This window comes from Phaethon lepturus, unplaced genomic scaffold (assembly GCF_000687285.1).
Source record: "Phaethon lepturus isolate BGI_N335 unplaced genomic scaffold, ASM68728v1 scaffold22367, whole genome shotgun sequence".
NCBI lineage: Eukaryota > Metazoa > Chordata > Aves > Phaethontiformes > Phaethontidae > Phaethon > Phaethon lepturus.
Genome location: NW_010551446.1, coordinates 1 through 21115, shown reverse-complemented (window position 1 = coordinate 21115; position 21115 = coordinate 1). Strand labels below are relative to the sequence as shown.

The window sequence follows — 21115 nt, the reverse complement described above, 5'->3', positions numbered from 1 at the left end:
GCGTCTGCGGCTCTGTTACTGACCTGGCGTGCGGGAGACCCGCTTTTCCCTGCTGTCCTCAGCTGGGGTTGGGGTGAAGGGTGCTCCTTCCCTTGTTGGTGCTGTTACAGGAGGGGTCTAGAAGCCAGGCTGGGGCAGGGTGCCTCCATTCCTCCTGTTGAAGCCAGGCCAGTGTGTTGGGCAGCAGGGCTGAAGCTTCACAGAGCTACAGGGATGAGGAGCGCATGTGCCCGCGAGCTGGCAGAGCACTCGTAAGGAAAAGGGTTTCCAGGGCTCGTGCCAAGTACTGATTCTGTGTATTACTCGGCAGGATTTGAGGCTCCCTCCTCTTCCTGGTGTTGCCTGTTGACCAGGCAGCACCTGCCTTGCTGGGTCGAGCTCTCTGAATCCCTGAATGCGGGTCCTGGCTCCCCTGTGCATAAGGCTGACCTAGGTGCCAAAATCGGGACTCGGAACGCCAAGCAGCAGCAACCGCCGCTTTGAGTGCGGGTGGCCTGGGGCTGCCATCCCATTGCCGGCCCCAACGAGGCCACACGTGTAGTGTGATACCCTCTGGCATAGCACTTGTCACATGGGGATGGTGTCTGCCAAGTTTCTCTTCAAACTGGGGGGTGCAGGGAGGGCACCTCCGGCAGCTGCCGGCTGGTACAACTACAGACCAGGCTGCCGGTGTGGCGCAGCCGTTCACCTGGCTGCGACATCCCTGTGGTGTACGAGGTGGGGGCTATCGGCCAAAAATGGTGCTCAGAGGTAGGAGACGAATGGAAGGGAAACGGGATTGCTGTTCACCTTACCCAAAAGGTAAGGGCCCTGGCCCGGATACCCTGCTGCAGGCCCCTGGTCTGCCTGCAGCATTGCAGCCCTTGTCTTTGCTTCAAAGTCCTGGAAATAAAGTCTATCGCTGCTTGGCACCCAAGATCCTAGGAGTTCATCTTCCCTGTGCATTACTGGATGACAGAAGAAACCTTGAACTCTGCACCCTGTTCTCCTGAAGGTTAACGAATAGTTTAAATTCTTCCGCTGCCCTTACTGTGCTGAGGCACCACCCTTGCTGAGAGGAAGGCTTTTTTTTTAATTAAGCACCTTGAATAGTAATTGCTGAGCTGGCGTTCCCTGTTGCAACATCGCACCAAGAGAATCGTGTCCACGTTCACCACCCACAGCTAAAGTGCAAGCTCAGGAGTCCGCGTGTTCCTCTGCGTACGCCAGCACCGGCGGCAGGCGTTACCCCAGCAAGTTACAGGTCATTTAACTTGGACTGTAAGGATCTCGGAACGGTGACCTTGTACTTGCCTCACTGCCACAGACACGTTAAGCGTTGCAAAAACAGCGAACGGGTTTTGTGTTTGGTGTCTCGGTGCTCGGGTTGCTGGTCTGGCCCCTCTTCTGTGGAACGATTCAGCCCGTGCTGTGACGGTTTCTGCGCTTTGGGGACAAAGAACTTGTGCAGTTCATCAGCCATCTTAAACTGGAGTCTTCCTGCAGGAGTCCCCCTTCAGCCACGGACTCCCAAGCTGCCTACAACAGACCTGAAAGCGTTCCATTTACAGCCCAGGCCCTCTTTCATCCAGCCTTCCCCGGGTGCCCAAACAAACTTCTTCCTTCCTGAGACGTTACTGACTTTAAAAGCTGTCGGACCCGTGCTGCAGCTGGGCCGTAGCACGTCCCGTGCAGGTTAGGCTATGCCTGACTTCCCGTGAACAGCCGGATACCCCGTCACCCCAGGGCTGAGGAGATTCAGACCTTTCCCCGGCCTTGTTTGCAGCTTGGCAGGCGCGTGGCTGAACTTCGACTTCATCCTGCTGGGAACAGGTGTAAGCTGCTCCGAGCTTCAGGGTAGACTTTTGGCTCCAGGTGCATCGCACCTAGCTTGTCCCGTTCAACACCCTCCCTCTGATTCAGATCAAGCAACGAGCAGCCTAAGCCTCTTGCGAACGGCTTCTTGGAGCAGAGTAACTCCCCGTTATTCCTTTGGAGAGCCCTGCATGAGCCATGTTCATCCCCGTTCCCACCGCTTGGCCAGCGCTCTGCCCGGAGGGAAGCGCAGGGGTGTGCGTTTGGGGACAGAGCTGTGCCGAGCATGGGGCTGGTGGCCATACGCAGCTGCTGACGGCATCCCTGGGGCAGCAGAAAGCACCACGTGCTTCTCTCCAGTTGCAGCACTTGACTATGGGTTGTACCTACCCCAAAAATAGGCGAGGAGCTCCCTGTGGAGCTTTCATTAAAGAGTCCATTGATTTCTTTGGGTTTCTGCATGGCTGCCTGGCAGCTCTGGTAGCATGTGAGCCAGACCCTTCAGTAGCCAGGACAGAGCATGCTTTCGTTCCTGCTCCCCATCCCCTCGCAGCTGTGTCGGGGTCCTGCTCGGGGCGTTTCATGTTTGGGCCTGCTTCCCTCACTATTAAATGGCATTTCTTCTACTTCAGCTGTACTTGGCTTCTTGACGAGAATTGTAAACTAATAAAGAGTGTAGCAACTGAAAGGCTTTAAACACAGTTCCCCTAGAAAGACATTCATGCATGTGAGCTTGGGCTCCCATCTCAGTTTGAGGAACTCCTGGTACTTTAACTAAAAGGATGGAGGTGGGGGGAAGAGTCCTACACCAAATTTAAATTCCAATTTATGACTTAGTACTCTTCAGAGACACTATTCCCCTGGCTTACACATACGAACCATACATTAAAGCAAGTGTTTTTTTTAGTGTCTTTAGAAGTACCGAATTTCCCAAAGACAAGGACATGAGGCTCCTGCTGCAGGGTCTGTCTCTTCTTTTTTACTCCTTCTGAGTATGTTTATTGAACTGTTAGGGCTTCTGTCTTCCTGCCTTCCCCTCTGGCCAGGTCTGTCACTATTGTGTGTCTGTCACCAGCTCTTAAGATTGGTAATGCTGTAGTTCAGCCTAGCAAAGGCTGAACATGCAAGTCTGTTGGGAAACACCCCAAATCTGCTGCGAGATGACGAGTCTCTTCCATTTTTAAGTAACTACAAGGTACAAATAAACTTACTTGGAAACCTCGTGGGCCCACCACGCTGCAGTAGTGAAGTTCTTTTGCTCAAGATTTCCTTTGCAAAATGCATTCGGAGTCAGTAAGTTGAAATGATGCCGAAACGCTGTCAAGCGTTGCCTCTTTTGCAAGCTGCTGCGGTGCAAGCGCCGCTTTTCCTGCCCGTCTTTGAAGGGAAGCCGGGTGTGCGGGCTGAGCGCCGGGCGTGGAAAAGCCCACACGCAGCCTCCTTTCCGGTACTCCCCACGCGCTGTGGGCACTTCAGAGGGAAACATTCCCCCTGAGGAAGTGTTGGAAGGCGTCTCGGGGCGTGCACAGCCGTGCTGAGGACTGGCTGCGGAGACGCGCGGGAAGAGTATGAACTCTGTGCGAACTCCTCCGCAGCTACCCTGGAGCCGGGCCCTTCACACCACCGGTGTACCTGTGAACAGGTACACTCTATTCTGTTTCCTGCAACACCTGCAGAAGTTAATGTTAGCCCTGTTGTTCTGCATGGAAGGCTCCCTTTTTCCCTTGGAAGATGCCTGCAGGGTGTTTGAAATAAGACGGTTCGCGTGCTGCAGAGGTCAGCAGCCCCTGATAATAAGCAAAGACGATGGGACTGTGGACAGAACTAACCCTACCTCTGCATCCTTCTTATTTTAGCTCGGATTCGGGAACAGGCTCCTACACAAAGCACACGTTGCTGGCACTGGAGCGAGGTTATCTGTAAGGCGCCCAAGTGCTGGGGAGAGTCACGGTGGACACCTCTAACACCATTTTTCCCTTTCCAGTGTGTTCCATGGGAAACAGCACCAGCCGGCTCTACAGCGCGCTTGCCAAGACGCTGAGCAGCAGTGCCGTGTCCCAGCACCAGGACTGCCTGGAGCAGCCGGACTCGGCGCGGCTGGATCCTATAGACCCCAAGGATTTGCTGGAGGAATGTCAGATCGTTCTGCAGAAACGGCCACCCCGGTTTCAGAGGGATTTTGTGGCCCTGAAGAAAAACACTGCCAGTAACCACCGCCCCATTCGGGTCATGCAGTGGAACATCCTTGCCCAAGGTAGGAGCTGCCGCTAAGCCCAAGGTGTGACCTTGAGATCAAATGCAGCAAAGAAAGCGTTTGAACGCGGCTATGCCTATGGATTTAGGCATGCCTGGGATCGGCGGAGCAAAGGGAGAGAGGTGAATTACATGAGGTACGACTGAACGAGGGGTGGGGGATAGATTTTCAGCACTTGCAGTAGTGGCTTGCCTTCTGTTCTATAGGAAAAGAAAAGAGATCTCGCCTTGCTACTGTAATGCCAAAGGTAGCTGTGAATGCCGGTCTGAACTGGACACAGTATATTCAAAAAGCTGTGACCCATCACTTCTAGATAGTTGTTAACCCCCAGAAAAGACTCATCCTTCCCTAAGTTTTATTCTTTGTAAAGCTTCTCTACAGTTTTCTGATCAGTTTGTTGGTGAACTAATCAGGGATTCAGATCTGTTACGGGAATTCTTAATCTTTCATAATAATTTCAGATTATTTTTTTCCCAGACCCCTAAACTCAAGGCTGTAAGTTGACTTATGTGACAGCCTCATCTTAAGATCTTTTTGGGGTGGGAAACCCCCCATGTGGGAACTGCCTTAACACTGTGCAGTTAAGTTGCTTCTACACCACTGCATTTTTTCATAGGCTGAAGCTGTGGCAGCACTTGCCACAGCATAGTGACTTTTGGGAAGAGGGGAGGAAGTCTTTAATCTAACTCGTACCTGTAAAGGGAACTAAATTTTTCTGGAGAGACTTCAGTGTTTTGAGAAGGGGTTCTCCCACCCATTGGCAAACCTGGCACCCTTAAGTCAGCAGCTATTCCTGAAAAACCCATCACCTGCACATAAACAGAGGTAGGCGTGTTTCACAGAGAAAGCGAAGCGTTGCAAAAGCCTCGCGCCGCTTCCCATTATAACCTCTTGCCCTGTGACAGGCTGCAAGCAGCTCTGCTGCTCCCGAGAGCAGAGCCTTGCCTCTGGCCTCTGCGCAGCCGGGAGGAAGACAGCCCGTTTCAGCTATCGGTAACTTCTTTTTTCTCTCCCCCTCCTTGCTAATTTCAGCTCTCGGAGAAGGCAAAGACAACTTTGTCCAGTGCCCCCTGGAAGCTCTGAAATGGGAAGAGAGGAAGTGCCTCATCCTGGAGGAAATTCTTGCGTACAAGCCTGACATCTTGTGCCTGCAAGAAGTCGACCACTACTTTGACACGTTTGAGCCACTCCTCAGCCGACTGGGCTACCAGTGTACTTTCTTCCCGAAGCCGTGGTCCCCGTGCCTAGATGTGGCGCAGAACAACGGGCCGGACGGCTGCGCCTTGTTTTTCCTTAAAGACCGCTTTGAGCTCATCAACAGTGCTAATATCCGGCTAACTGCCATGAAACTGAAGACCAACCAAGTGGCCATAGCTCAGACGCTGAAGTGCAATGAAACTGGAAGACTGTTCTGCATTGCTGTCACTCACCTGAAAGCCCGTACTGGCTGGGAGAGGTTTCGGTCCGCTCAAGGCTGCGATCTTCTCCAGAACCTGAAGAGTATTACCCAAGGTGCGAAGATCCCTCTGATCATCTGCGGGGACTTCAACGCGGAGCCAACTGAGGAGGTCTACAGAGAATTTTCCAACTCGAGCCTCAACTTAAACAGCGCATACAAGCTGCTGAGCCCCGACGGGCAGTCAGAGCCCCCGTACACCACCTGGAAGATCCGGCCCTCGGGAGAGTGCCGGCACACGCTGGATTATATCTGGTATTCCCAGCATGCCTTGAATGTGAACTCAGCCCTTGGCTTGCTGACTGAAGAACAAATTGGGCCCAACAGGCTGCCATCATTCAACTACCCTTCTGATCACCTGTCTCTGGTGTGTGACTTTAGTTTTAATCAAGACCCTGACAGACTGCTGTAAGGTGTTGGAATGCCACCTGGTATTGCAGTGTCTTAACTCACCACTGTTTTATTTTCGAGAAAACTTGTGAAGCTGGAAGCTATTGAAGGATGAGGACATACTGTTGGCTAGACATTGTTTTGGGCACTTGCTTGGAGTTCCACTTGCCGTTCAGCACTTGTTAATCTGGGGCCTCCAAGGGAGGAAGAAAGGAGTCGGTGTTCTCGCTGTGGTGTTCTTGCCATGTCGGGGTTTGAAAACCGGAAGGCGAATGAGCTTTATCCTTTCACTAACCCCCATGTTTAAGGATTTAATCCTTTAGTGAATGTGGAGGCCTTAGTATTTAAATCAAAACACTTGTGTTTGTAGAACAACTTGCCCTGACAGCATGCTAATTTTATTTATTTCATGTTAAGCTTGTGCAAGTACCAAAGGGAGCGGGGCTCGACTACTCAGATTCTCTTCCATCTCTTTCTGTTGCAATACAGAGGAAGTTTAATGCAGTTTAGACGTCAACGAATCTAAGCTCATGCTGCATTTTTATGTGACTTGAGATGACGATTTCATTAGAAGTGAATGGGTAATAGCGCAGTGTGAGGAAGGCCCCCTCCAGTAACAGCAGGTGAGGAAATAGAGGCTAACTATGTCATATAGCAATATCCTCACTTTTCCAGGTGAATGTGCATGTGTCCGTTACACGCGTACGGCCTGTAGGTATGTATACACAGTGACCATTACCTTCATCTCTTCTGTGCTTCCCTCCAGAGGACGCACCTAACCAGGGAGTATTTCCTCCTCTGCTTCAAGTATTACTTTTCTAAATGGTTTAAATTTGTAGTCTTGTCAATCTTGCCGTTTCAGTAAAGGGCCAATCTTCTTGTTGAAAGACTTTCTTTTAATTTATCTTCAGACTCTAAAGCTACACTGGAACCTGTTAGAAGATAAAATTTATTTATTGAGAGAAGCTGGGGATCCTGCATCTGACTTGAAATCATACAGCAAGTGTTCAGGACCCTCTTTCTGTGGCCCAGGGCAACTCTGGCTAAGCACCTAGGCTGCAACAGAGCTGTTAGTATAGTAACTAACTCTTGTGCATGGAATGGTGCTCATTGGTATGACATAGGTATTGCATATATGGATTGTAAACATGCCCCTATGCTGGAAAATGAGGTAGGGAGAGAGGAGGGAAGAGAGACAACAGCTGGAGCTGAGCTGACATTTAGATAACTGGGAAGGATGACGCAGAGGAAATAAAGCAGTACTTCCATGTAAAATAAGGCCCATAGTAACTCAGATGTTCCAGGTGTTTATTAATAAAAGTCTTTGGGGAAAAAAAAGTAATGTCTCTGCTGCCATCTTTTTCATCTCCCTGTCAGAAGTGGGTGATCTGTCTCAACTAGTGACTGTTTGAGTGTCAGTTTAGTGGTGGTGCTACCCATTCCAGACCTCTCAAGAGGTCTCACTGTTCCAATCTCTCAGGTTGGCACAGCTGCTTTGCTGTTGTGGCAAGTGCTCTTTCTCAAACTTGAAATGCCCAAATTCCCCAACAAGTCTGTAGGTGAGGGAGTTACCTTCAGCAATGTTAAGCTGCTCTCTCCCTGAGCTAAAGATGAAGCCTAGACTGTTACTGTAAATACTACTCTTTCTGGAGTTGTGTGGAGCTACAAACCTGGCCACTACTGTACTTGTGTTGCTGGTAAGTGAAATAGTCTGTCAGCTGGAATTTCCAAATTCCCATGCAAACACACTCCCTTCCAGGCAAATGAATGAAGTGCTGTGCTGCACAGCCATAACACACTCTGGACATGCTCCTGACCCTTGCAGGATGACGGCAATGATCTGCTTCTGAGCAGAGGAACTGAGGCCCCTCTAGCCAGCCTGGGAATGCAGGACTCCTCTAGCAAGCGGGGATTTGAAAGTTCCCAGACAGAATGGATTTTACAACCAAGGAGCCCAACTTCCTTGGTGAATACTCTTACCAGGCAGATGTGACAGGTCAACAACTGCCAGCCAGCGGCCTCCTTCAGCTAGAGCAAATTGCATCCCTGGAAGCCAGAAGGAGTGGCTCCTTTGGGGGAAGATTCTGGGCTAGAGACGAGACCCTCCTAACGCCCCACAGAAAGGCAGACCTTTGACATCCCTGCCACGAGCACTGCGTACCGGCTAGACTGAGGCAGCTTCCTTTTCATGGTGCTGGCTGCCCTTGATTGCTGTCTGAGGGGATGAGAGGCAGTGCTGCTTCTGTAGGGTTCTCTTCTCTTAGGATCATCCCTCAAATGGTCTTTGCAAGGAGGAGAAATAATATAACTGCCCATTAACGGAGGTATCCAAGTCATCTGTAGCTGAACACTTCTAAAAGCAACACCACAACATAGGTCTATAAGATGGTACCTTTAGTAAGTTGAAATCCTTGCTCATCTACCAGAAAAAGTCACACCAGAAGCTAGAGTTTCCATTCAGACCCTTTTGCCAGTTTCTGGAAGAAACTGCACTTTGTGGTAGAAAGCTGTGACTTGAGAGCAAGGATAATACTGTACTCAGAGCTGTATTTTTAGAACAAATTCACACACACCCCCAAAAAAACACCACCAAAATGCCCTTAATTTCCATTTTACTTTTGCATAAACAGCTCCATTTTCCTAAGGACAGCTGAGTGTGTCCATCCATGCGGGACTGTTTGACCACAGCCTGGGCACAGAGCCGTAGCACCGATTATGGCAGGCTTTGTTTACCAGCAGGAACTAAGCTATCGCAGCCACAAAACTCCCACCATCACTCTCACGGGGTGATGCCATGTGGTATCTGGACAATTCTTACACCATTCTACTCAGACCCTTCCTTTCAGCCCTAACTTTCCTACAAAAGAAACCAAACTGTGGAGAAACAGCATGGTTTGTATGGTACTGCCATCACTGCAGAGCTCTTCTGCAGTGGAAAGGGCTGGGATTCTCATTTCACCCCGGACACGTGACAGTAGATGTTCGCTGCCTCATGTCCTTAAAGGGTAATTCTGAAGGCAAGGGGAGGGTGGAATAACTTTGAAAAGGCTGGGGATTCTCCCCATCACAAGGCAATTCTTAGTATTACCGTATGCAAAAAATCACACATCCCTGCTGTAGCACAGCAGCGAACCCCTTCTGCTGCATTTCAATAAAAGGTAGACAAGATGCAGAAATTAACTGGTAACTTCCCAGTCAGCTTCAGCCTTTAATTCCAGTACTTGCTATCAAACATATTTTGCAGACACTCTTTTGGAAAACTTCAGTGAAATATTGCTCTTGCTTTGTTTTATTCAGCAAGAGGCAGGCCTGCAACACTGAAATGCTTTTGCCTTCTATAAATACCAGTACACTAAGTATTTTTCACAGGAAGAAACAGGAAGGTTTTAATTTTTTTTCCTATGTAACAGTATGACTCTTACAGTAAAAATGCCTTCAGAGTTCTTCTTGTGGCTGGCTGCCTTATAAGCACACCAAGGCTAAAAAAAGTATCAAGAGATCCCTTGCTCTGATCTTGAATAAAAGCTGCATTAGCTTGAGCAGCAAGAGTTTTCCCTCACCCGCAAGCTAGCTGAAATAAGAAATGACCCACTTATTTAATTTGCTGAAAGTCAGAAGCTGTTGCAGGCTTATTAAAGCACTATGTCTCATGGAGAGCAATTAGATCAGAAGTAGATAGTGTCACTTGGATCTTCTTCACTTAATGAGCTTAATACCTGCTATTTAAACTGTCTCTGTGAGGCAGAAATGGAATGTAGCTTGTTCTGGCTGTGACAATCTTCACGCATAACTGAGATCCCTGCTGCACGTGTCACAGTGAGTAAGGACTGAGGCTTCAGGCACCTCTCCACTTTCTCATCAACTCTTGACTGCTCATTGATCCTTGATCAGCTCAGATGTAATTCTCCCAAGTCCTTAAGTTGATGAAATCAATTAGCAGAGGATCCCAAGCGCTCAGCCTTCCCTGCAGCATGCTCTACCCAGATCACTCCAGTTGTGTCAAGGCACAGAACCCTTCCCTAAGCAAGATGGCTTTATCCAAGAGAGAGTAACAAAAACAGTGGTCTCTAGGGTGGGATTCCCCTTTCAATTCTTCTTGCCACAACCCAGAAACTTCGATATTCAGATCTTTATTCTGAGTTGCAACTCAGATTTTTTTCCTGCGGATTACACAGCATTACCCTGTCTGCCCTATAACTTACAATAGCAGTTATCTGAAAAATCAAAGTGTTTGTATTTATATTTGTAAAATCAACAATACCACGGCCATATATGTCTCAATGCCTTCTGTATACAGCGTGCTCACTTCACACTAGAGTTTCATTCCACTCACATGTCTAGAAAAGTTACTACTTGCCAAGGATGAGTTAAGCCTGGACTCTTCTACATGAGCCACCATCTTCAGATGTACAAGCTAGTCCCACATTCACACATAAACAAAATAACAGTTTTTTCAACAGGACTGCAAAAGTCTAGGAGTTTCTAGTCTAGGAGCTAGATACTAACTTCAGTGTTTTAGTGTGCCTTTGTCCATTTCAGACATTACAAACCTGACCAAAGCTCCCTCATCCTGAGGTCATGTCCTCCAGTACCACCAGTAAAAACACTTCTTGCCCACATAGTAATTAATTATGTCAGCATAAAGCAGCACATTGAAGAGCAAGCTTGCACAGACCTAGAGAATGATCTGTTTGCAGGTACAGGTGGGAACCTTGCACCTCTGACACCTAGCTGTAGAACTCCCCAGGAGAGAGGCTGCCTCTTGTAAGAAGCATGGCTTGTCACCTAGATTACATACCACCTCTGAAGAAAAAACAGCACTCAGAACAACTCGGAGGAACCACATGCATATAAAGCAATGCTGAGTTGTGCTTAAGCATAGGCTGAAATCACTACCCGACTCTGACAAAAAGCCTGTCTGTACTTCTAGCTAGCAGCTAAATTAAAAAAAAAAAGTGAGGAGTACACAAAGGCATACATGCAAAGGTTAACAAAAAGCATCTTCACTGTTTGAAGCCGGGTTGAGTACCCTTTCCATTTCAGCTACAGCGCATCCTCATGCAGACAGAGATTCTTTCTTGCAGCACTTAACAAACTTCTGATAAATGTCCTCTGGCAGCCAGTAGCGTGTGTGCCGCTTGCCATGTGGCCAGGGGAGAGAGGCAAAGGACCATCACCAGTTCTGTGGCAAGATGCAGCACCAACAGTAACGGCAGCGTCTCGGAGCTCGGCTGCAAGCTGCCTATCTCACCATAGCAGAGCTGTGCGCCTTCGTTCCTTTCATCTTGGCTCTAACTTGAGAAGGAGGTCATCAGCTGGAGATCCTTTTCTATTTCCAGGAAGATAGTTTGTCCTCACTTGACTTCCAGTGTATCTAAATTAGGTGTTGGAAAGGTCTTAACTACAAATACTCCAGACAGACATTTCATGCTCTGAGATCTAGCACCTCTCTTTCACATGCTATCAAACAACAGCCATTTAGAAAAGGATTTCTTACAGAAAAAGACTTACAAATGTGCGTTTAAAAATGCTGTTACTTTTCTCTCTTCTTGTTTTCTAGCTCCAATTTGTTCTACCTGCCTCTCTTCACACTGCTCCATTTCCCATTTCGAGGCACATGAATGCCTCTCAGACCACCAAATTAGCCTATTGCCCAGCTTCCCCCTACTTCCATTTCTGTCCTACCTCTTTCTTAGCAACATAAATCCTTTTCCACCTCCTCCATTTCCTCCTAGGAAGGAGTCTTTGCCCTCTATGCCAGGCCAGAAACACAGCTCACCTGCAAGAATCTTTGCTTCTTCAGGTTAACTGCTGGTGGAAGGGATTGCCGCCTTCTACACCACAGTTTTTTTACCTGCTTCAGCTTGTTCATTCATCTGTTCTTAAACTCCGCTTCCCTGCTTAGAGTATGAAAAAGAATCCCTTTTTCAGAAGACTTCCAAAGTTCCCCACATGCTGGCCTGGCTGTATGGAGCTATTCCCACATTTCTTACCAGCCGAAGGGAGGATAATGAGGCTTACTGCTAGGGACTCTAGACATAACTGTTTTTTCAGTATTAAAAGTTAAAGGGGAAAAATAAACTTCAATGTGAAGTATTTAATTCTGGTCTCCTTTATCGTTACTGAAGACCTCAGTTCTAGATTTCTGTTAAATGAAGTACTTAGATGGTCAAATAGACTTAAATTATTTCAAGATTACCCAAGTTCCTGCTCTGAAGACTTTCCAGGGCATCTCACTAGTAACTGAGGGTGCCACTGGGCACCTGGCTACTCACAGCTGATGTGCTGCTTCTCTAGCAACTGTTGTAGGGCCACTGTGGTCCCCATGAAAACAGGGTAACCTACCCTGCATCTATTTTAAGCCAAACTCTTCCACATGGACTGCAACTATGGAGCAATTTGTGTACTCTGTGTTCTCACCCGAGCTTTACCCTGTAGTAATGTATTATGATACCCATAACTATAAATGGAAAACAGATTTAGATACTTACTTCATTCAGGAAAAAAAAAAAAATCTACCTGAAGTCATATATTTGTGCTGAAGCCAAAATATTAACAGCTGGAAATATCAACAGCAACGACGTCAAAAGGACCATCAGTGTAACTTAGTTTTTCTCTTTTTCTTCACACTTTCTACCTACTGGTACTTTCTACTTGCCTCTAAGAGGTCGTCAGATTAGTACACTAGAGTAGCCAAGTCTGCTCCCTTCTACCTTTCCTCTGCTGTACAGCCTTAGGAAATTAAGGTGTAGCTGGAGGAATAGTTAGGTAGTTCACAGAGCTCTAGAAGTAATTGATTCTCAGAGTCATTTACGCAAACCTGTCTTCTTTGCATTAAAACAATTGGGAGCACACACAAAGTTATCACCCATCAGCTGGAGGGCAGTAACTTCTTAAGACTACTCAAGTTATTCTACAAGCACTCATGCGATTAGCCACAATACAGGAACACTGCATATGCTCACCATCCTAAAAAAGGGTAAGAGAACTAAACCCCTGTCAGAAGTTACCTCACCAACTACCGCAAGCTTCTCAGATACTTCAACGAAAAATATTTCCATATACTGTGGGGGGGGAGTTGGCCAGCCGTTCGGAGTACCAGAGTAGTGAGGAGTTCCAAACTTCCACACTATATCAGCTATCTTAGGCTGAATGCCTGGAAGATTTCAAATAAGCAGAAAAAAAGGGTTAATAGCTTGAAAGGAAAAAAAAAATAAAAAGCAGACCAAACACCATTAAATTTCGTTTCTATATTTCAGTAAAACCTACTTGAATACACTTTGAAACAAGAGTACAACAAAATAGAATATACTTCAAATGTTGAATATACAAACTATTATAGTTCATTCTGAACACTGGTACTTCCCTCTTAACTTCAACTAAAAAAAATTTACAGGTTTAGAACTACCTGACAAAAGCTCATGCTGGGCGTGACCTTTCAAGTGACAGAGTAGAGCTGAAACTGAAATGTATGCACGGATGTCAAGGCTAAGTGAGAGACACAGGCATGTTACAGCAGAAGGCAGAAAGCCTGCTGTTATTTTGTCCACAATTAAGAAATTTAGACAGACTTTTAACTACCATACAAAATATGTTACATGTAATTCTATAACAATACTGTGCTAGGTACAAGATTTTTAAAAAATTTGTTTTAATAAAAAAAGCTTTACACAAACAAGCCATTAGCTTATTTCAAGAAAGATAACTGAAAATCAGTCTAAGGCTTTCATTTTGAATCTCCTTAAGCTGTATGATACAAAAATCCCTCTAGGTCTCTGTCTTCTTTTAGAAGCTCTTTAATCTTCTCCTTTATTTCACATTCTACAATACCTAGTAGCAGAGTTTTTCACATAGCACCAGTTGAGTACTGTGGGCGCACAGTAGTAATTGCTGGTATGCATATAACATGCATCAAATTTGCCATTTGTAACAACGAGACTTGCCTCTCCCCCTGAAAACTAAAAACCAAGGCAAACCTCTCACATAACTCTCTTTTAGTGTTCCAGGTCTTAGTGTAACTTGGTGACAGGTAACGTAGTGAACTGTTTGGTCCCTTTTCAGTCCCTCTCTTTCCTTCTCCATAGGTTCAGCTGTTTCCCAACTGGAAGAGGCAGTTTTTGTCAGCATATCAATGTGGTTCAACTCCCACTGAAACACGGGAAAATAATTTTTTTTTCCCAGTAAGTCTTCAACATATGCATGTTTATTAACATTTCAAAACTCTCCTTTTCGACTTGGTGAGTGCATCCACTTCCCTCCCCCAATTATGTCAGTATATTCAAAACCGTAACAGTCTAGAAGTCCATGCTGGAAGCAACCTATTCTTCATTTCTCACACGTTATGATTCCTTCTGTTTTCATTGTTACAGGAAGAGCAATAGCTGAGGGTGTGCTAACTACTACTACATGGGTCACAGTCTTGCTTCCGTCTGCCGGCTTCTCTTCTTTTACCAGCTGCAGTGTTTTCACTTCACGTTCCTGTTTTAAAGCCACTGTGTCTGATTTAACTTCTGGACTTTTTATAACTGCACTAATCACCCTGGGAGGAGTCTGGCCGGACGCCTGCTGAGCAGGCACCGATAGTCTCATTACTGGTGTCCCATGAGCTATAGACACTGGGGTTAGTGCTCTAACAGCCAACGGGGTTCCCACGATGTTAATACTTCCGGACCCAGACAGGCCCGTTTTTGTTTGTAACTGACACTGCGTAAGTTGCGTGGCAGGGATTGTAATGATTTTGGCAGGCTGCATTGTGATTTTCTCTCCATTTTCAGCAGAGGTTGGCATCACGGTAGGGATTGTCTGGATTACTACCTTTGGAGTTGTGGCTGTTGTTGGACTTGTGTTGGTTATTAACGGTGAGCCTGCGTTTACTGACTGCACTGCCACGGTTGAGATTTTCTGTCCCAGAGAGGTCATTACAACAGGCACTTGCATTGCCACACGTACAGTCCTGCAAAAGAAAGATGGGTGTGTTTAAACCAAAACACAGGGCACCATTAGAAATGGCAAAAGAGACAGAAAAATCTAGGATTTACAGATTTTTAAGTGGTTCTTTAAAAAAACCAAAAAAACCCGTTTTGCACTTCTAGCAATAGGACTTCGGTAATTTAGCAGCACTCATATCTCTCTTCTCCCTGCTCCCTCTCTCTACATAATTTCAAAATATGCTCGAGGGCAAGCATATTGACAGTTGGCTCTGATCTCATAAACTAGACTTTCATAGTATTTTACCATATCAGAAACGATTTCCAACATCTAAAACATAAACCAAAAAACTCAAAGACAGCTTCCTAACCAAAAAATTAGTTTTTTGGTTACCAAACCCAACCAAAATGACAACCAAAAAAATTGCCTGTCATTAGCAAATGACAAGCCCAAGCCACATTAATACAAACCTGGGAGCTGTCGTTGCTGGGACAGTAGTAGTGGTAGTTGAGGGACGAGATGATGATGTATCATGCACTGGTGAGGCAATATTCACAACTCTGGTGACTGCTTTTTCTGTTCTGGAACAGCTTAACTGAGTGGAATTTTTTCCTCCACGTGCAGAGGTTGCTGCTTTTAAAAGGTTTTCTGCAGATAAAGACACTCTTTTTTTTTTTTCTTTCCAAAGACTTTTCATCTGTAGGCATTGACAAATCTTCATTGCAGGACTCGCTTTTGTCATCATCTATGACAACGATATTTTTTGGCATCTCCTTAAACTGATATACAAGCCTCTGTCCCTCAACTTTTGCAAGGATTCCTCTTTGATAGTAGTATCTGCAAGAAAAGTACAATTAAGTAGTAACCAACATAGTGACAAATTTTTAAAAAAGACTCATTCTGTGCTAACAAGAAAGCCTGAAGTAACCACAGTAAAACCTACACTATGAGAAGGTATGGAAAGAAGCTGGCAGAATATCCTGGCAAAGTAGCTGAAGGATCTAGCTGAAAAAAAAAAAAAAATCCAACCTTTTAAATACATATTTGAGCAATTAAATTGCAAATTAACTGGTAATACAAAAAGCAATAGGAACTGTAAGACTGATGCTTAGCTGTTTAGCTAAGACAGTGAGAGGGCAAAGCTTTTAAAATTTCAGAACTGTTATACTTCTACAGGCAAAATTAAGAATCCGATTTAAAATTATAGTGGATAACTTAAGGACATAAGAGTTTTTACCTCAGAGCCCTTCCCATAGTCTCATAGTTCATGTCAGGTTTGTTTTTGTGTTTTCCCCATAGTTTGGAAACAGCTTTTGAGTCCACAAGTTTAAAGATTCCCTTCTCTCGCTGAGTCCATTTAATATATCGAGGACAGGTATTTTTGTCCTGGAGAAGGTCCAGAAGAAACTCCCATAAATATGTTGTATTTCCTATAATCAGAAAGCATTTAGATATTAGAAACCCACTTTTAAAGATAAAAGAAAGTTCTCCATATATAGGTTAACTTTGTGTGGGCCTGCATTACAAGCAAATGTTACACAGAGGACAGTGTGTAACGTAACCTGCACATATTCATTCATTCATTCTGTTAAATTTAGTAAAGCTTCCACAAATATTTACATTCTGAAAGGAGCTAATCCAAGCAATCTGCTATATAGCACAGGAGCCTCTTCAATCCAGCACCCATTCTCAGTTCTTGAAAAGAAGCGCGCGAGGGCGTTCCAAGTCACTACAACCTACATCTGTTCAGCAGAGGCAGGAACAAGAGCTCAGAATTTTCTTCTCGTATTTGTTTAAACAGGGAATGGAAATGCCAGTGTATTTTATGACACTGGAGGACCAGAGGATATAGGTAAGTAATTTTTAAAAGGCATACAACCTTCAATTGTAATCCATCTCAACTGTGGTAAGTTCGTAATGTAACCTCCTGTCCAGGATCTGGAGCGCTCACACCAGTTGGTGACAGCCCCATGTTCTGACCTTTGTCAACTATAGTTGCAGAGTGACCAACGTCCTTCTAGGTGCAAAGCCAGCCCAACTTTTGGCTACAAGTATTCGTATGTCAGAAATCCCATGTATCTTTCTGTAACTAGGGGGATAGAGAATGAAATCAGCCTACAGAAGAAAAATTTAATGTACTTCTCAGGTATTCAAGAGGAGTGCCGTTTCCACTGGAAGAGCCCCAAGACAGGGTTTATGGCAGTGACTATCAGGATGGCATAAAATATAACATGGGGGTTGTCTGCACTCTGACTATACCATTTCCATCTAAGAAAAGGGGAAGAGAAGCAGAAGAAAAACAACTAAATCGCATTCCAATTTGTACAACTGGAAAAGACTCCTCAAGTTATCTGAGACGGGAGAACTAAGACAGAGCTACAAGAATAACCACCTCAGAACATTAATCCCAATTCTTCACTTGATCACGCTTCCAGGGGGTAACATGGGCCAAATAAAAATATATTTAATATTTCTTTTGTGAAAAAAGGTCACCAATTCCTGAGATTTAGTGGCCCAGCACAGCACTTGTTATGCCATGCTGAAGACAGTTAAAATATATTAAGGCAGGCTGAAGACCACTGTTGCAGACTCCAAGACATTAGCTATCTTTGAAAAACCTCAAAGGGTTAAAAAAAAAAAAAATTTATAGTTTCCATCTTCTGGAAGATGTCCATTTCTCATGGACAGAGAATAAATGTATTTTACCACATACTCCAATAAACAGCAAGTACTGACTGAAGAGCTACCAAAATCCAGCTTCCACTAGATTTCAGAGACATTTGGATAGGAACTATATGAGTGAAGAGTCAACAAAGGGACCCAGGAATCCTGAAATCATCCTAGATTTTAGGGAATTAGTCCCTTTTTTTTTTCCTTAGCTCCTCAGAAATAGAATCTCTGGGTCCACTGCCAAATGCTGTAGGTCTGCAACAGATTGTTTGCAAAAATAAAAGTGGGCTTTAGTATTAGGCAGTAAACAGAGAAATAACTCAAAGTGCCCGATTTTTCTGCAGGAATAGTGCTGCTGATTCAGCATTTTTTTTCCTTTTCCATCATACTCTATGTCGACCCAAATAACAATTTCTTCCACAAGAGGACTTTACCTGTACTACTCAGAAGCCATCTACTACTGCCAGTAAGACCCAGTGATACTTCAGGTAGGCTGTTCTGTCAGCTATAGCTACTATGCATTTAACACAAAAGGCTTATTTTAGGAATGTTTGCTACAATTTTGAAGCATTTTTAAACCCTTTCTCCTTAGAACAAGACTTTCCTAATGCTATGAATCCAAGCTTACAGACTCCTGCAGAAGAGAAAAACATGGCTGTAAGACATATTATCTGAACAGGTTTACATTTGTGCTACTGTTAAGCATCCCTAGGTCCAGCCTGGCCAGACAAACATGTGCTGCACCTTGTTAGGAAGACAGAAGCCTTATTTAACAGCATACAGCTCTCGGCTGCACTCCCAAAAGGGCTCAGGCTAACCAGTACTGTGAGTGGCCACTGAGCTAGAGACGGTTATTACCTATCTTAACTTCAAAACAAGAGCAGATTTTGCACAATGAAAGAAATTTTTGTGGCTAGCCAATTATTACAGCTGCCAGCTACTTACGAATGTTAGCTGTCAGGTCAGAGTAAAAGGCTTAATGGCCAGAAAGTATGTGAATGATATGAGGCATTGTCTGTATCAATGAACGGTCACATTGGTACCAGCACCTATGTGGAGAGACTCAAAAGACAGCTTTGCTCCCTCCAAATGCCTACACTTTAAAAAAGAGTATTTATGCAAATGGAAAACAAAATATGGAAAGAGAAATCATGCCTAAACTGCCAATCCACTATGTGATGACAAAAAAATACTACTATCTCATTTTAGGAAAAGTTTTTAAGAAGTCTCCAGTTCCTCCTGTGTAATAAACTGAAGGGGACAATTAAATCAGATTTACAGCTGCTTCACTTTGCACCAGAAAGTATCAGGAATGCACAAAGGAAGGAGTAACTACACGGACAAGAAGCAATCCCCTTTCCAAATGCGCACAACCAGCTGTCCTCCTTCTCCATGACTTCACTCTGCTGACAGTCCTGAAATATTAGGAATAATTCCTGGTTTTCCAAAAACACACTGCATGTAAAATAGCCTACATTTGCATGTATTTTTTCTTTAAATAAGTAACAAAAAACAAATCCAGTAACAAAAGATTTTGCAGGACATCAACTTAGCCTACATTAAGGAAAAAAAATATTTTACGCCAGTTGTAGCGTAAAATATGGAATGAGACACCTTGTGAGAACAAAAGTACATCATGAGGATCCATAGAAATTAAAAAAAAAAAAAAAAAAACACCACCACAACAAAAACCAAAACAGTACCATCTCCCACTTCATAAAACAAACAGCTATAGAGTGAAATCACCAGTACAGACAAAAACTAGAGGAGACAGAAATAAAGGCATCCTTTCTCAAAGTTATTTGTGCTGCAAACTAGGAACTGGGACACTTTGCAAGTACTACTCAGATAATGGAAAGCTGTAATAGTGACATAAGAATTAGAAAAAAAGCTAAGGCATCTTTATGAATACTCCAAACAAGATGTACTTCTAAGTACAGAGTACAGCGATGCAAAGGTCTGTGATCTTCACTGAGGTACACTGCTACACCCAAATCCGAAGACAGCAATAGCAGACAACGCAGGGAAGTTTAATCACTGTTTGTGCTGGTTTTCATAAGCTAACATCTGCACAACGTCAGTCCCGATCTTCCTCGCCCTACTGGCAAATGTGACGACTCAGGAGCTGTACTCAGATAAGGAATTATGTAAACAGTGGAGATCTGGCTTTCAAACAAATCCCAAAATAACAGTGGAGCTGACCACTGCACACTCCTTTCAGGTAGTATGCTGCCACGGAAGTCGCTAAACTCTGTTTCTCCTAGTCATGGCAACATCTCCAAACAACTTTCAGTGCAGTAAGTGGGGAAGAGATCCACATTTTTCACCTATAACCAGGGAAGAGCTGATACACTGTACGCCAACTCAAACGTAACCTGTGAGCAAATGCCCTAGTCTGTCTCCCTGCTGGGTGAATAGCAGGGGCCTGGAGTCCAAGAAAGGACCCACTTTTTATCAGGGGAAACACTAGGAAAATATGACCCTCCTGCACAAAATCCCTCAGTCAACCAGTAAAGAAACATATCATCATTTGCTTTTCCCCTTAAGCCAAACTGAATTTATTAGTCAAGCAACATATTCCCACTGAAGTTTGTGAATCAACTAAGAAAACATATTTTCAGCCATCACCATTACAAATGCCCATAAGCTGCTTCTATTTGAGAACAAGCCTTTCAGCAGCAGCTTAGCAAACTATGTGTCTGGCAGTAAGTTAACACACCACGCAAAAGACAGCATGAGTCAATAAACACAAAGCAAAGCAAATGAAAAATCAGAAAGCCTATTAACAGCAGAGTGTACTACCGGGCACTTCTAGAGCAGTTCCAGGCATCCCTGTGCTAAATCTTGTACAAACAATTTGAAGACATTGGATAAAATTAAAACTCTTAAGTGAAGTTAGTACAAACTCGTTCACCAAACTTTTCAAGATCTGTGTATTTCCTGTGACAGATACGATACATACACACCATAATTTTAAAGACCCAATAAATGGAAAAATATACCTTTGCCTTCTCTAGGTTTCTTCTTTATACCTAGATCTGGAGACCCATCAGATATAGTCGATTGTTGGGTCTTCGGTTTACGGCCAGCTGCACATAAAACATTTTTTGGCGGGTATTAATCATATGCAGAATAAAAGTATTTTATAGTTTGGCTTTGCTGAAAGAAGCAATTCACATATTTTTTCCCCTGCTTTTTCCTTGCTACAGGTATGGATAAATTTAAATTCTTAGACTACTACTACTGCACACCCAATTTAATTCATCATTTGGTTGCTTATTTCATGGGCAGACTTAACTCAATTTCAGACGAGTTAATGGCAGGTGAGGTAAGCACCAAATGTATAAAGTAAAACTTGACTGTATCTGCATTCTCTTAGTCCCATGTCTGTTTTACCCTGAAATGTATTATTTCTTCTTCTGCTTTGTTTTTGGTATTCTAGTATGTGTGTTGATCAAAGCGTTTGTTTTCATAATAAATTTTACTACTGAAATTATAAACATTTGTTTCCACTTTGCACCTGCCCAAGGTAAGGTGCAAAGGCAAGAGAAGGTAAGAGCTTCCACCCAGCGTGCCAGCGGTGCCGCTCAGGATTCGCATACAGCCGAGCATTAAGATAGCCA

General features: G+C 44.5%; 2 protein-coding genes across 2 annotated transcripts; one reads left to right on the top strand and one right to left on the bottom strand.

The window, feature by feature from the left end:
- Positions 1-617: 617 nt before the first annotated feature.
- CCRN4L (CCR4 carbon catabolite repression 4-like (S. cerevisiae)) lies at positions 618-6309 on the top strand (the record flags this gene model as incomplete). Its single annotated transcript, XM_010290930.1, has 3 exons — positions 618-801; positions 3779-4048; positions 5081-6309. Coding segments are annotated over 3 exons (1290 nt in total), but the record flags the coding sequence as incomplete, so codon positions are not given.
- A 6820-nt stretch (positions 6310-13129) lies between these two features.
- Positions 13130-20581, bottom strand: ELF2 (E74-like factor 2 (ets domain transcription factor); the record flags this gene model as incomplete). The annotated part of the gene is given in 5 exon segments (XM_010290929.1): positions 13130-14847; positions 15293-15501; positions 15503-15659; positions 16060-16252; positions 20495-20581. Coding segments are annotated over 5 exon segments (1274 nt in total), but the record flags the coding sequence as incomplete, so codon positions are not given.
- Positions 20582-21115: the final 534 nt, after the last annotated feature.